The 16,479-nt window shown below is 46.0% G+C and overlaps 1 protein-coding gene across 1 annotated transcript in view; it reads right to left on the bottom strand.

Moving 5' to 3' along the window:
- Positions 1 to 9,507, bottom strand: part of MRPS6 (mitochondrial ribosomal protein S6) — a 79,946-nt gene extending 70,439 nt beyond the window's left edge. Inside the window, exon 1 of the mRNA XM_084617951.1 lies at positions 9,362 to 9,507. Within this exon, the coding sequence (XP_084474077.1) occupies positions 9,362 to 9,406 (45 nt within the window). The 5' untranslated portion in view covers positions 9,407 to 9,507. The remainder of the gene's footprint in view (positions 1 to 9,361) is intronic.
- Between the last annotated feature and the right edge of the window lie 6,972 nt (positions 9,508 to 16,479).

Here is a 16,479-nt window from a genome sequence, read left to right on the forward strand (position 1 = left end):
AGTCCAACACTTCTATTTTAAACCCATTTTCCATGCCTTTAGAACTCCATCACTACTCTAGGTTATGTGCTCCAAGGGTGAGAGTACTATTTATTTTTGTGATAAGACTATAGGGCAAGAGCTTCAAAAATTGTGCCAAAAGAAAGTCCCCTAAATCCATACTTAGATGCCTAAACATGTGGGGCAGATTTTAAAAAAGAGCTTGGCTGGGGAGTGGGAGAAAGATGTTTGTTTTTGAACAAACAATACTGGTTCTCATAGACTTATAGATATTAAAAGGTCAGAAGGGACCATTATGATCATCTAGTCTGACCTCCTGCATAATGCAGGCCACAGAATCTCACCCACCCACTCCTGCAATAAACCTCTCACCTATGTCTGAGCTACTGAAGTCCTCAAATTATGGTTTAAAAACTTCAAGGTGCAGAGAATCCTCCAGCAAGTGACCTGTGCCCCATGCTACAGAGGATGACGAAAAACTCCCAGGGCCTCTTCCAATCTGCCCTGGAGGAAAATTCCTTCCTGACCCCAAATATATGGCGATCAGCTGAACCCTGAGCATCTGGGCAAGATTCACCAACCAGATACCCAGGAATGAATTCTCTGTAGTAACTCAGATCTCACCCCATCTAACATCCCATCACAGGCCATTGGGCCTATTTACCATGAATAGTTAAAGATCAATTAATTGCCAAAATCATGTTATCCCATCAGACCATCTCCTCCATAAACTTACCGAGTTTAATCTTGAAGCCAGATAGATCTTTTGCCCCCATTGCTTCCCTTGAAAGGCTATTCCAGAACTTCACTCCTCTGACAGTTAGAAACCTTGGTCTAATTTCAAGTCTAAACTTCCCGATGGCCAGTTTATATCCATTTGTTCTTGTGTCCACATTGGTACTGAGCTTAAATAATTCCTCTCCCTCTCCGGTATTTATTTATAGAGAGCAATCATATCTCCCCTCAGCCTTCTTTTGGTTAGGCTAAACAAGCCAAGCTCCTTGAGCCTCCTTTCATAAGACAGGTTTTCCTTTCCTCAGATCATCCTAGTAGCCCTTCTCTGTACCTGTTCCAGTTTGAATTCATCCTTCTTAAACATGGGAGACCAGAACTGCACACAGTATTCCAGGTGAGGTCTCACCAGTGCCTTGTATAATGGTGCTAACAGTTCCTTATCCCTACTGGAAATACCTTGCCTGATGCATCCCAAGACTGCATTAGCTTTCTTCTTGACCATATCACATTGGCGGCTCAGTCATCCCAAGGTCCTTCTCCTCCTCCATTACATCTAATTGATGCGTCCCCAGCTTATAACTAAAATTCTTGTTATTAATCCCTAAATGCATGACCTTACACTTCTCACTATTCAATTTCATCCTATTACTATTACTCCAGTTTACAAGGTCATCCAGATCCTCCTGTATGATATCCCGATCCTTCTCTCAATTGGCAATACCTCCCAGCTTTGTATCATTCACAAACTTTATTAGCATACTCCACTTTCTCATTTCTCTGGGTTCACAATCAGGGATGCAATAATTTCTGAACATTAAGTTCAAATCATGTGAGTAATCAGAAATGAAGCATCTCAATGTTGTACCCTTTCTGCAGGTTTGAGCTGTGCTCATCTTACCAAGTTCTCTCAAGCAGCAGCTTATGAAACAGACGTGAGGCCACAAATATTGCACTGAAAACTGTAAGGTCCTTTTAAAGTGACATTTCAGTAATGTTGTAGATTTCATCTACTTTTATGTAGGGATATTAAGCAGGTATCTATATCATGGTCTGAGTACATAACAACTTGAAATAGTTTTAGAATTCAACTCCACAACAGTGAGAAACCATGGCAACTCAAGAGTCAAGGTTTTCATGTAAACTCTGCCCCATAAAGATGCCATCATCCAACCGCTCCTTCTTTCAACAAAGGGTATTGAAGAGGAGCATGAAACATTGGTTTTCCCAATTTTCCTCATACATCACCAGCATTAAGTGGGCTGCTGTCACATCACAAGTTCTTTTAACACACATCCTCTAATTTCATGCAGATTTATAGAGAACACATTACCATTGTGTCTAATGTAGTTTTTAATGGCCTTAAGATGTGCTGGAGACATTTTCCTGTGTACCCTGGGCCCCGCTCTTGTAACCCTTCCAATCTGACAGGCCAGGCCATAGGACAGAGATGGGCAAACTACAGCCCACGGGACCATTCTACCTGGCCCGACCTCCTGGCCTGGGAGGCTAGCCCTCGGCCCCTCCCCTGCTGTTCCTCCTCCCCCTCAGCTCACTGCACTGTTGGCGCAACGCTCTGGGAGGCGTGGCCATGAACTCTTGCCAGGCAGAGCAGCTGCAGAGCCCAGCCTGACCTGGTGCTCTGTGCTGCGCGGGGCGTGACTGGCTCCAGCCAGACAGCACAGCTGCCTGTCCTGGTGCAGCTGTGCCGCCTGCCACTGGTGCTCCAGGCAGCACAGTAAGGGGGCAGGGAACGGGGCTGGATAGAGGGCAGGGAAGTTTGGGGGTCGGGAGAGTGGTCAGGGGTGTGGATAGGGTTCAGGGTACGGGGGGGTTGAATGGGACGGGAGCAGTCAGGGGACAGAGAGCAGGCAGGGTGGGGGGGGGCGGATGGGGCAGGAGTCATGGGGGGGCCCCCCCATCAGGGGGCAAGAAGTAGGTTGGGCTGGGCCACACCTTGCTGTTTGTGGAGGCAGAGCCTCCCCTAACCGGCCCTCCATACAATTTCTGAAACCCTATGCTGCCCTCAGCTCACCTTCCTCCTCAAGCCCATTCAGGAGCTCCTAGTGAATGAAGACCCCTTCCCTTAACTGCTTATGAGCTCCAGCCAGCCTGTGTTCTTTCCTTTTTCAGGTCAAGAGGGCAAGGACTGCAGGCCCTGATGAGCATGAAAAGTCTCTTTGGCCTTAATAAGGCAGCAAGGGTGTACCTAAAGAACCTAGGCTTGAGAGTGGGGCTAACTGGCTTTACGGAAAAAAGATCCTGTGAAGTTAACTTGATATTTTTTTTTTACGAGATTACAAAATTGGTTACTAAAGGTAATAGTGGTTACATAACATACTTAGACTACTGTAAACCATTTCACTTGGTACTGCACAAGATGCTGATTAAAAATAAAATGGCACACAATAGTGGATTTAAATCTGGCTAATGGATAGGTCTTAAAAAATGTGACCATAAATGGGAAATAGTCATCAGGCAGGTCTGTTTCCAATGGAGTCCTGAAGGGCCCTGTTCTTGGCCCTACGCTACTTAACATTTTTTACTAATGGCCTGGAAGAAAATGTCATCACTGAATCTTTGCAGATGGGGAAGTGGTAAATAATGAGGACAGGTTAAAGGTCACTAAATTCAGAGCAATCTGGATCACCTGGTAAACTGGGCACATGCAAACAGTGTAAACGTATCAATTTAAGAACAAAGAATGTAGGCCACACTTACAGGATGGGGGACTTTATCCTATGAAGCTGTGACTAGGAAAGATTTGGGGGGTGGTGACAGAGGATAATCAGCTCAACATGAACTCCTAGTGTGATGCTGTGGCCAAAAGAGCTACTGCAATCCTGGGATACATGAACAGGAGAATCTTGAACAGGAGTAGAGAGGTTATTTTACCATTGTATTTGGAACTGGTGCAACTACTGCTGGAGTACTGTGTCCAGTTCTGGTGCCCACAGTTCAATAAGTATGTTGATAAGCCAGAGACATCTTGAGCCAGAAGAGCCAAGAGCCAAGAGCATGGTTAAAAGATTTAAAAATCTGATTTACAAGTGTGATCAACCCAAGGAGTTCAATCTGTTTAGCTTAACAAAGAGAAAGTTAAGGGGCAACTTGATCACAGCACATAAATATCTATCTACATGGGAAAAAAGTATTTAATTGTAGGCTCTTCGGTGTAGCAGAGAAAGGTATTATGCAATCCAATGGCTGGAAGTTGATGTTAGCTGAATTCAGACTGAAAATAAGGTGTAAATTTTTTAAACATGATAGTAGTTAGCCATTGGAACACTGTACCAAGAGTCAATGATGGAGACTCCACTGTGACAATTTTAAAATTAGGATGGATATTTTTCTAAAAAGATGTGCTCTAGGAATTATATGGGGGAAGTTCTATGGCCTGTGTTATACAGGAGGTGAGAGACTACATGATCATAATTACCTTCTAGCCTTAGAATCTATGAATCCCATTCACACCTGTAAAATTATATTCTAGTAATCTAACCTCCCATATGACATGGCCATAGAATTTCCCCAAGATAATTTCACTGCTTCTCTTTTAGAAAGGCATGCAATCTGGATTTTAAAATAGTCAGTGATGGAGTATTCATCATTACCCTTGCTAAATTGTTTCAATGGCTAATTATCCTCACAGTTAAAAATATATGCTTTATTTCCAGTCTGAATTGGTTTAGTTTCAACTTCCAGCTATTGGATCATGTTCTCTGCTAGACTGATGAGCAAATTTTACAAGTGGACAAACTGAAGTACAAAGATTAAATGACTTGCCCAGTCACGAGATAAATGAGCCGAGATTAGAACTCAGGTTTCCTGAATCACAGTCTTCTGTATTACTTCACATCCCAAACTCAGGGGCTCCCATCACACTTCTTGATTTACACAATCCACTGCCCACTATCTACTGTTCTCCTCAACCCATGAGGCCTCTGTCTGTGCCTGCTCACATCCAGAATTGCTGTATGGACCATGAGCCACACAGATTGCCATTTCCTTTCTCCCCACTCCAGCATCCAAACATCAGATATTTCAGTCCAGAAGGTAGTACTCTTAGAAAGTTTATTTACATACAAGGCTCGCAAAAAAAAGTGCTTCCACAAGAATAGTTATAGCAGGAGACAGAGCTCTCATGAGAAGCTGGACCCAGACTATGGACTCATGACAAAAGAAGAATGACTACACATCTCACAGTGTTAGGCACGAAATACACAATTAACGTCTTTGACTTAGACTGCATGAAGAGCTTACTGTGAAAAAGTTATGAGCCTAGTGAGAGACTGGGAGGGGAAGAGGACTACCTGCAAGTTACTCCAGCAGGGAGGGAGGGAGATCAAGTTGTCAGGCAGCCCTTTTGTCCATAGCCTGTGCTTCCCTAATATAGCTGAACATTCTTCACAGCAGGCAGAGAATTTATTAAAACATGGCATCCTGCTTGGATGGCAAACAATACATGCTTAAAAAAAAAAAAGTTAGCACGCGAACATACTAAAGTCAAATTGAGAAGCAAGAGAAGCCTTTAGAGCAGTGGTTCTCAACCTAGGGGCGCCGCTTGTCCAGGGAAAGCCCCTGGCAGGCTGGGCCGGTTTGTTTACCTGCCGCGTCCGCAGGTTTGGCCGATCGCAGCTCCGGCCGATTGCAGCTCCCACTGGCCTTGGTTCGCCGCTCCAGACCAATGAGGGCTGGGGGAAGCGGTGCGGGCCAAGGGACGTACTGGCCGCCCTTCCTGCAGCCCCCATTGGCCTGCAGCAGCGAACCGCAGCCAGTGGGAGCCGCGATCGGCCGAACCAGCTGACGCAGCAGGTAAACAAACTGGCTGGCCTGCCAGGGGCTTTCCCTACACAAGCGGCGCACCGAGGTTGAGAACCACTGCTTTGCAGGATCACAGGATATTAGTGAAATAATTTGCTGAAACAGGAGAATTGTATATGAAAAAAGTTAATTGATATTTCATGATCTGTGCAATTGGTTACGAAACTGAATTCATCCCAAAACCCCTGAATATTTTTTCCTCTTGAAGGGAACTAAAAATATTTAACATGAAATTAGACAGCTGAATCAGAAAAAAAACTAACTGTAGGATTTATTGAAGAGAGGTATGCCAATTCACAAGTCAAGTTGCAGCAACAGGCAATGCCACACAAGGGATCAGAGTATAGGTCCTACCTCTGTCCCATGCTGCCAGCATTTCCTGGAGGAATGTCTCATATTGCCCCCTTCAGGTCAATCTGAGGAACTGCATTAGAGCACAACAAAACCATTTCCAAGCCCTCACTGACTAGGACAGGGGTGGCCAGTCTGTGGCTCTTCAGAAGTTAATATGCAGCTCCTTGTACAGGCACTGACTCCGGTGCTGGAGCTACAGGTGCCAACTTTCCAATGTGCCAGGGGGTGCTCACGGCTCAACCCCTGGCTCTGCCACAGGCCCTACCCCCACTCCATCCCTTCCCACGCCCTCCCGAGCCTGCCATGTCCTCACTCCTCCCCATCCCATCCCAAACCTCCTGATCAGCTGTTTTGTGGCATGCAGGAGGTGTGGGGAGGGAGGGGGAGGCGCTGATCAGCAGGGCTGCCGGTGGGTGGAAAGTGCTGGGAGCCGGGGAGGGGGTGCTGCTGATGTTTTACTGTGGCTCTTTGGCAACGTACATTGGTAAATACTGGCTCCTTCTCAGACTCAGGATGGCCACCCCTGGACTAGAAGGTTCATCACCACAACTGGGAGAATATGCAGGTGGTTTCCTGAAGAGTTCCCCTTTCCCCATATATTCCCTTGGAACTGACTTGAAACGTCACTACGCTCTCCTCCTGAAGCCCCACCTCTGCTACAATACGTATAGTGCCAGCTTGTGGTTAGAAAGAGTTAGCACTTGATTTACAATAAAAAAAATTTAAAGTATTGTATTATTAGTTTTACTGTGCATTACTACCTTCACCTTTCAGATCACTTGTAATCTTGGGACTGTAAACTCTTCAAGGCAGAAAGTACATCTCCATACATTTGTGCTGCAACTCCTGGGAGCACTCTATCCTTATTGTGGCCTCTCAGTACGGTAGAGGAAGATTGTCAAAGGCAGAAGTGGCAGTTAAGCACCATATTCCCATACAAAGCCTGCTGGACCCCAGCTGGACACAGTGACAGAACCAAAGTCTCACATGCTATTTCTTGGATGGCAGTTGGAAAGATGTCTCAAATATAGAAACAATATTTCAACTTTTTCTAGAAAGTCATCACTAGGGTTCTTTGTTTGATCAGGAAATACTAAATAGTGTCAAATTCAAATCTAGTTTATTCAGGACCCCATTGTGTGTATTAAATCATTCAAGTCATAAATATTGACTAATGCAATTAATTACAGGATTTCAGACTATTAGCCCAAACTGAATTTCCTTGCTTTGGTGTGTTTACATCACAATCTTAGTAATAATTTTTGCACTTAAGAATCTTTAAAATACAAAGTTTTTAAACCAATATGCTGTGCAGGGAAAGATCTTATGGGGCTCACTAAAACAATCCACTTCTTGAGATTCAGCACCACCACTTTAGGGAAGCTCCAGTTGGCACAGAATTGCTTTTTAAAGGGTTTTAACTGCACAGAAAATCAAACTGCAGCAAGATATTTGTAGACAGCAAGTTAGTTAACCAATTAAAATGAGACTTAAGAGGAACTCTAGATTTTAGAGTTATGATACAAGGAGTAGGTTAGAAAAACAAGTTTCTATACCTAGCTTAATTTCACCAGAACTACTAAACAGTTAACCCAATCGTTTTAGTTTGCAGAAATGCCTTAAAAACAGAACATTTGTTAAGAAAGTACATACTGGAGAGTCAAACTTTTAAAAAAAAAAAAAAGAGTATTTTAGTGGTTACCATAATGTATAAATGCAAATACGAGGCATTCTGTGACCATAAGCACATCTCTGCTTCACCATGTTCTAACCCCAGGAATGCTTGTGAGGCTCTTCAAAGCCACAGTACTCCTAGTCGCGCTTGCACTTTAATTTTTTGTTTGTACGTCACTGTGTTGTCGGATCTGTGATACCTTATCTCCCGATTCAAATGGAGAAAATCTGCAATGTATAATGTAACCTCCACACCTCACTTTTTTAAAAAAAAAAAATCTAACAGAGACTATATGTATATATAAAGGTACCTCCACTAATAGAAAAGCTGCTGCATTTAGACACTAGCATTGTGCAAGGACCCTATGCAGTAAGCTTTACAGTGGTGGAGAAAGTTGGGTTGTGTATGTAACTTAGCATGAGGGACAGGAAAGAGGAATACCAAATATTCCCCTTACACTGAATGCATGCGATGAAGTGAGCTGTAGCTCACGAAAGCTTATGCTCAAATAAATTTGTTAGTCTTTAAGGTACCACAAGTACTCTTTTTTTTTTTTGCGAATACAGGCTAACAAGGCTGCTACTCTGAAACCTTACAGTAAGTGTGTTTCAAAGTCCTACCCACATTAGGGAAATTAAGAGAAAAACAAAAAAATACATACATAGCCAACAATGATTTGGCTCCCAGTGCAGACCTATGAGCAATTTTTTTTTTTTTAAATCATCTAAGGCGGTTCCTAGGCACCCAAAACCATGGCAGTATCTGGCAACCCTTAACACTAGTTTCAGAGTGGTAGCCGTGTTAGTCTGTATCAGCAAAAACAACGAGATGTCCTTGTGGCACCTAAAAGACTCACAGATTTATTTGGGCATAAGCTTTCGTGGGCTAGAACCCACACTAGTGACACTCTGAGAGCTCTATCATTATCAAAGGAGCTCAACTGGCATTAACAACAGTGGAAACCATCTGAAAGATTTCCCTAGCATGGACAGGGTCAGACGGTCACAACACTGGCACTCTCTCCCCTGCAAAAAAGGTAACGCTATAACTTACAAGAGTGAAATCACGATTTCACTCTTCCTTGTAGGCCTTTGTGAGGAGAGAGAGAGCACCTAGCAGCCACTGCTGTAACTATCCTAGCATCTACTACTGCCTAATTTGTGCCAGGGCTCGGCCCTAGCATCTCTAGGCTTGACACAACGGTTATGAAAATTAAATAAATTGCTTGAACTCTGGAACCCTGTTCATTACAGATTAAGCACTGACCTGCTATAAGCCACCAGAGGTGTGGAGAGGAGCCACACAGTGGAACCAGTGCTGAGCCTAGGGTTGCCAACCCTCCAGGATGGTCCTAGCTGAGCCGGGGCAAGGGCAGGAAAGGGCACGCGGGGGGGGGGAGGTTATTTCACGGGGCCAGTTGCGCACCTCACACTTCCCCATCCCACACTTCCCCAGCTGAGCGGCCCAAGCCCGGGGCCTGCAGGCTCCGGCACAACGGTTTGTCCCCTTTTTTCCCCTCCCGCGCAGCCCCAGGCAGGCGAGACCTGCGAGCCCGCCCCCATGACACGCACGTGCGCGGTCGGCCCGCGGGGCGGCGGGAGGCCGGAGGGACGAGCCAGGGCGCAGGCGGGGGCCAGGGTCGGGAGGGGCGGCACCGAGCGCTAGGGCGCCGCCGGGCGCGGAGCGGGCCGGGGACACGCGGGCGCTGCACCGGGCTGGCGGGGGAGCCGCGCGGGGGAAGCAGCGGGGCAGGGGCCGGGTCCCTCCCTCACTCACCCTCTGCATGGCTTTCAGGATCAAAGCCAGCTCATAGCGGGGCATCCTCCTCCGCCTGCTCCTGCTGGCGGCGGCGCGATGAGGGCAGAACGTGGGGGGCGGGGGCGCGGCGGGGCTGGGGCGGCTCGGGCGCGGCGCGGCGCGGCTGGGTCCCAGGCTGCACAAGCGGGAGGCGGGCGAGCGTCGCTGCTTAAAGGGCGCCGCCGCCAGCTGCGCAGGCTCCACCCACCGCGCCGCCCCGCCCCCCCGCCGGCCTCGGAGCCGGGCACCGCCGAGTCCAGCCCCCCGCCCCCGGCCGGGCTAGGTGCGCCCGCGCCCGCGCCCGCGCCCCCTCCGGCCCGCAGCCGGCCGGGGGCTGCGCGGGGCTGGCGCCCGGCGGGGGTCGCAGGCGGCCCGAAGCGTGCGGGGGGTGGGAGGGGCCGCCTCTGAGCCGCGTGCGTGAGGCGCCAGCCCCGCCCCCTCCTGCGGCGGCTTCCGCGCTGCTGCTGCAGGGAGTGGAAGTTTCCACTGTGTCCGCCCCCCCCCCAGCAGGCACAGACAGATACACACACCCCCGCCTCCTCCTCCTCCTCCTCCTCCTCCGCTCGGGGAGCGCACGGGGCAACCGAGCCAGCGCCTGACACACGCATACTCTGCCCCGCCCCCCTCCTCTCCCGTCAGTGACGCGCGGCCTCACAGGTCTCTCCGGGCGGCGGGGGCAGCAGGCAGGATGTTCCAGAAACATCGGCACGGACACACCCCTGTGCCAGGGGCACCGCCCCGCCCAGGCCGCCAGCCTCAGAGGGGCCCGCAGACATACACCCACTGCGGCCAGTGACTCCCTGCCCCACTGAGAGGGGCTGCCGGGGGTCCACACCCACACATCGCTCAGTGTTCCTGGCCCCTACGCGCACACACCCCGTGCTCCTGGTTAGGGAAAACACTTCAGTGCCAGAGAGCCCTGACACAGTCCAAGGCATCTGATCTGTATTCCCCCCTCCGCGGCCCACCAAGCACATCCACTCGAGGCTCCTGGCTCCTCAGCCATCACCTGCCTTGGATTGAGACCCGCATCCCTCCACCTCCTGACCACGGTTTTTCTAGACTACACAGTTCCCTACAAGCCCGATGGCTTAAACAGGACAGCGTCTGCAGGTTGCTTTCTCTCCAAACGGCATGAACAGCGTAATTGCCTATAGTTGTAATTTACCACTGAGCATTTTAAAAGCCATGAACCCATAACTGGGTTTTCCCTATGTTTACAAGTGTTTAGCTCTCTCAGATTCAGAACCAGAACCCAAACTGGGCAGATCAGCCTGTTTCTTTATACAGATCTTTTGTCCTCCAACCTCCAGGAATAGGTAATCAGCAGACAATTACCTTCTCAGAGCAGAGCTTCAAAAGGCTGGGTTTTTCCATAACCAGAGGTGGGGAATTTGCCTTAACCTCTCCTTTGGTATTTTCCTGGAAATCCATTGCACACCTAATGTCCCCAAAAATCCATTCTTGTCTGGCACAATTTCAGTACAGTATAGTCCTTTGAACTCCCAGCCCTCACATCACATCTCCCCAGCTAGAGGTAACAATCCCAGCCTACAACAATACATAAACTTTGCATTTAATACACTAAGATTTTCCAAGGATATTGCAAGGAAATTGCTATATCTGTCACACTCCCCTCCCCCTATACACATCAGGGCAGTGATACACTCTGTCAGTGAGACCATTGCAACACACACATGCCAGTATTCCAAAAACATCAATACACATCCCTGTGCCCCCCAAAAAAGAGACCCTTACACACACAGCTACCCGTGCCAGACACATGCACAATTTGCCCTGTGATCCAGAGAGAAGCACTCACCCATTCCTGAAGTCCATCCCACATATATGCATTCAGCTTTGTGAGGTTGTTCATCTACATTAACACAATCTTAATTGAGACCCCCACCACCATGCTCAAACACCAATGCCTGATACTTCTCAACACACACCTTTAGAACCCCCATGCAAACACACAGGTATTTGAGATCCCCATGTGCTCAAACACAAATACACAAACATGAGCTTCCTAATCACACCCCTTTATGAGGCATCCTATATACACTTGTGTGGGAAGCCCCTATTCCATATGTTTATGTAACCATCGCTTATTAGCACCATAGTGTCCAGGAAGTGGATCTCTTGTGTGGACTGGTCCAGGCTGAGGTTGATGGTGGGATGGAAATTGTTGAAATCATGGTGGAATTCATAGAATCATAGAAGGTTAGGGTTGGAAGGGACCTCAGGAGGTCATCTAGTCCAACCCCCTGCTTGAAGCAGGCCCAATCCCCAATTTTTGCCCCAGATCCCTAAATGGCCCCCTCAAGGATTGAACTCACAACCCTGGGTTTAGCAGGCCAATGCTCAAACCACTGAGCTATCCCTCCCCCCCAAATTCCTCAAGGGCTTCGATGGTCACATAAACACCACCCTATACCGGAAACCTACTGACCGCTATTCCTACCTACATACCTCCAGCTTTCATCCAGACCACACCACACGATCCATTGTCTACAGCCAAGCTCTACGATACAACCGCATTTGCTCCAACCCCTCAGACAGAGACAAACACCTACAAGATCTCTATCAAGCATTCTTACAACTACAATACCCGCCTGCTGAAGTGAAGAAACAGATTGACAGAGCCAGAAGAGTACCCAGAAGTCACCTACTACAGGACAGGCCCAACAAAGAAAAGAACAGAACACCACTAGCCATCACCTTCAGCCCCCAACTAAAACCTCTCCAGCGCATCATCAAGGATCTACAACCTACCCAGAAGGATGACCCATCACTCTCACAGATCTTGGGAGACAGGCCAGTCCTTGCTTACAGACAGCCCCCCAACCTGAAGCAAATGCTCACCAGCAACCACACACCACACAACAGAACCACTAACCCCGGAACCTATCCTTGCAACAAAGCCCGTTGCCAACTGTGCGCATGTATCTATTCAGGGGAAACATTCATAGGGCCTAATCACATCAGCCACACTATCAGAGGCTCGTTCACTTGCACATCTACCAATGTGATATGTGCCAGCAATGCCCCTCTGCCATGTACATTGGTCAAACCGGACAGTCTCTACGTAAAAAAATAAATGGACACAAATCAGACGTCAAGAATTATAACATTTAAAAAACAGTTGGAGAACACTTCAATCTCTTTGGTCACTCGATTACAGACCTAAAAGTGGCAATTCTTCAACAAAAACCTTCAAAAACAGACTCCAACGAGAGACTGGTGAATTGGAATTAATTTGCAAACTGGATACAATTAACTTAGGCTTGAATAGAGACTGAGAGTGGATGGGTCATTACATAAAGTAAAATTATTTCCCCTTGTTTATTCCCCTCCCCACCCCCCACTGTTCTTCAGACATTCAACTGCTGGAAATTGCCCACCTTGATTATCACTACAAAAAGTTCTTCCCCCCCGCCCCTCCCCGCTCTCCTACTGGTAATAGTTCACCTTAAGTGATCATTCTCATTACAGTGTGTATGGTAACACCCATTGTTTCATGTTCTCTATGTATATAAATCTCCCCACTGCATTTTCCACTGAATGCATCTGATGAAGTGAGCTGTAGCTCACAGAAGCTTATGCTCAAATATATTTGTTAGTCTCTAAGGTGTCACAAATACTCCTTTTCTTTTTGCGAATACAAACTAACACGGCTGCTACTCTGAAACTTTTACTGTAGATTTCACAAAATGAAAAGAAGGTACCAATGTGAGATTTCTAAAGATAGCTACAGCACTCAACACAAGATTTAAGAATCTGAAGTGCCTTCCAAAATCTGAGAGGGACAAGATGTGGAGCATGCTTTCAGAAGTCTTAAAAGAGCAACACTCTGATGCAGAAACTACAGAACCCAATCCACCAAAAAAGAAAATCAACTTTCTGTTGGTGACATCTGACTCAGATAATGAAAATGAACATGCGTCTGTCTGCACTGCTTTGGATTGTTATCAAGCAGAACCCGTCATCAGCATGGACGCATGTTCTCTGGAATGGTGGTTGAAGCATGAAAGGACATATGAAACTTTAGCGCATTTGGCATGTAAATATCTTGTGACGCCAGCTACAACAGTGCCATGAGAACGCCTGTTCTCACTTTCAGGTGAAATTGTATACAGGAAGTGGGAAGCATTATCTCCTGCAAATGTAAACTTGTTTGTCTGAGCGATTGGGTGAACAAGAAGTAGGTCTGAGTGGACTTGCAGGCTCTACAATTGTATATTGTTTTATTTTTTAATGCAGTTTTTTTTGTAGATAATTCTACATTTATAAGTTCAACTTTTATGATAAAGAGATTGCACTAAAGTAGTTGAATGAGGTGAAATGAAAAATATTATTTCTTTTATTTTTTTACAGTGCAAATGCTTGTAATCAAAAATAAATATAAATTGAGGACTGTACACTTTGTATTCTGTGTTGTAATTGAAATCAATATATTTGAAAATGTAGAAAACATCCAAAATTATTTAAATAAATGGTATTCTATTATTGTTTAATAGTGAGATTAATTGTGATTAATTTTTTTAATCGCTTGACAGCCCTAATGCAAAGTAATGCACATTGGAAAACATAATCCTAACTATACATACAAAATGATGGGATCTAAATTAGCTCTTACAGGTTGAGAAAGGGGTCTTGGAGTCATCACTGATAGTTTTTGAAAAACATCTACTCAGTGTGTAGCATCAGTCAAAAAAGCTAACAAAATGTTAGGAACCCTTAGGAAAGGGATAGACAAGACAGAAAAGAATATAATGCAACTGTATAAATCCATGGTACGCCCACAACTTTAATACTGCATGCAGTTCTGGTTGCCCCATCTCAAAAAAGAGATATTAGAATTGGAAAAAGTACAGGAAAGGAAAAATGATTAGGGGCATGGAACAGCTTCCATATTAGGAGAGATTTAAAAGACTGGGACTCTTCAGTTTAGAAAAGAGACAACTAAGTGGGAATATGATAGAGGTTTATAAAATCATGAATGAGGTGGAGAAAGTGACTAAGGCAGTGTTATTCATATACCATAAGAATCAGGGCTCACTCAATTAAATTAATAGTCAGCAGATTCAAAACAAATTTAAGGAAGTACTTCTTCACACAACACACAGTCAACCCGGTGGAACTCATTGCCAGGATGTTGTGACAGCCAAAAGTATAACTAGGTTAAAAAAAGAATTAGATAAGTTCCATCAGTGGATAGGTCCATCAATGGCTATTAGCCAAGATGGTCAGGGACACAACGCCATGCTCTTATTGTCCCTAAGCATCTGACTGCCAGAAGCTGGGACTGGACAAGAAGGGATGGATCACTCGATATTTGCCCTACTCTGTTCATTCCCTCTGAAGCATCTGGCACTGGCCACTGTCAGAAGACACGATACTGAGCTAGATGGAGCTTTGGTCTGACCCAGTACGGCCATTCTTATGTTCTTAATTCTTATGCCTGAGGCTCTCACATACACAATTGCAAACGAGTTTACAATTGCAAACGAGTCTGAGGTTCCATTTATTTTCCAAAAAGCCCTGTGCCAGAGGCCTTCTCACCTCCCCCGCACCCCCACACACACACTCTGCCCTTAAGGCCCTCCCATAGAAGCCTGTGCCTGAGGACCCTTAACCACCAACATCCCCTCCCCACTGCTATGCCCAAGGCCCACAAGCACACACCTCTCTGCCTGTGGTCCACACACTACCCTAGCCATAAGCATCAGGCCCACCTGCACATTTGCTTCTATATACTCCTCTCTGTACCTAAGTCATACACACACCCCTTCACTATGCCTGAGTGCTACACACACACACACACACACACACATTCTATTGCAGGTCATCCCCATGCATACACATACATCCCTCTACCTCAGGCTCCTGCGTATGTGTCCCCCTCTATACCTGAGGCCCAGACACACAACTCATTCTCCCCTACACACCCCTCTGCTTGGTGGCTACATAGATGCAGTGTTGCCAACTCTCATGATTTTATTTCGCATCTCACAATATTTAGTATTTTTCTTAAAATCGCAAGTGAAGGAAGTTTCTAGCCTTCATGGTTGCAGAGAAAAGCTTGAAAACAAGAAGCAACCATGACCTAAAGGCTCAGAAACCAGAGGCAAATAAAAAGTATCCCACATTTATTCTTTTAAAAAAGTAATGATTTTTAAGCCAAACTCATGATTTTGGGGGCCTGACTCACAATTTTTGAATGCTTAGAGTTGGCAATACTGTGACCTGCTCCACCTCACATCTGAGGGATAGATACACACACACCTCTCTGCTTGAGGGCAGCACAGACATCACGAGTGATGCCACTCTTTCTAAAATAGTGCCAATAAATACCACACCCTCTTATTCTCTTAGGCCACATTTTTCAGAAAAAGCTTTTAGAAATGTTTTAGAGAGTTTTAAAAATTTGGTACTATTTTTTCATATCTCTATATGGCCAGTCTAACTGTACAGGACTCAGAGGGAGAAAAAAATAAAAAAACATGTAGTATAGAAACCTCTAGAAATGATCTATTATGACTTTTCTACATATAATTCTGTTACATTTTTAATGGCCTGTTATCTTTGAATCTCCCAGCTCTAGAAGCAAGTGTTCTTTGTCCTGTGGAAAAGCAGGGAATCTCCTTTTCCCCCAACAATACAGAGCCTCTATTTCTAACCATCGTGGTTTGAAAAATATCAAACTTTAAATTTGTCATGGGGTTAGGCTGAATATTTTCTGTTCTGCTCCTCAAATCAAGGTAGATTTTTGTGAGGGGAGTTGGGGGATAACAGAAATTCCGTGTTGAGGGATGGAGGGAGAAAGGAATCATTTTGCTGTCAAGTGTATTATTGTTTGTTTGCTTGCTTAACTGGAAGTAGCTCCAAACTTTGGAATGTAGAGTGGTCTGGTCCCAGTGAAACAGATTACTGGGCAGAGTGCAGGCAAGGCAGTATTAGAGCTGCTAGTCTGGCCAAGTTTTAAACTTTTGAAAAATATGTTCAGATATGATCTGTCAAGACTTCTTAGATTTTAGCAGTTCTCCCAAGCTTCTGTCCACACTCAGGGGCGGCAGGTTTGTATAATTTTTGGT

The sequence above is a fragment of the Lepidochelys olivacea genome, assembly GCF_965140295.1.
Source record: "Lepidochelys olivacea isolate rLepOli2 genome assembly, chromosome: 1".
Classification (NCBI taxonomy): Eukaryota; Metazoa; Chordata; order Testudines; family Cheloniidae; genus Lepidochelys; species Lepidochelys olivacea.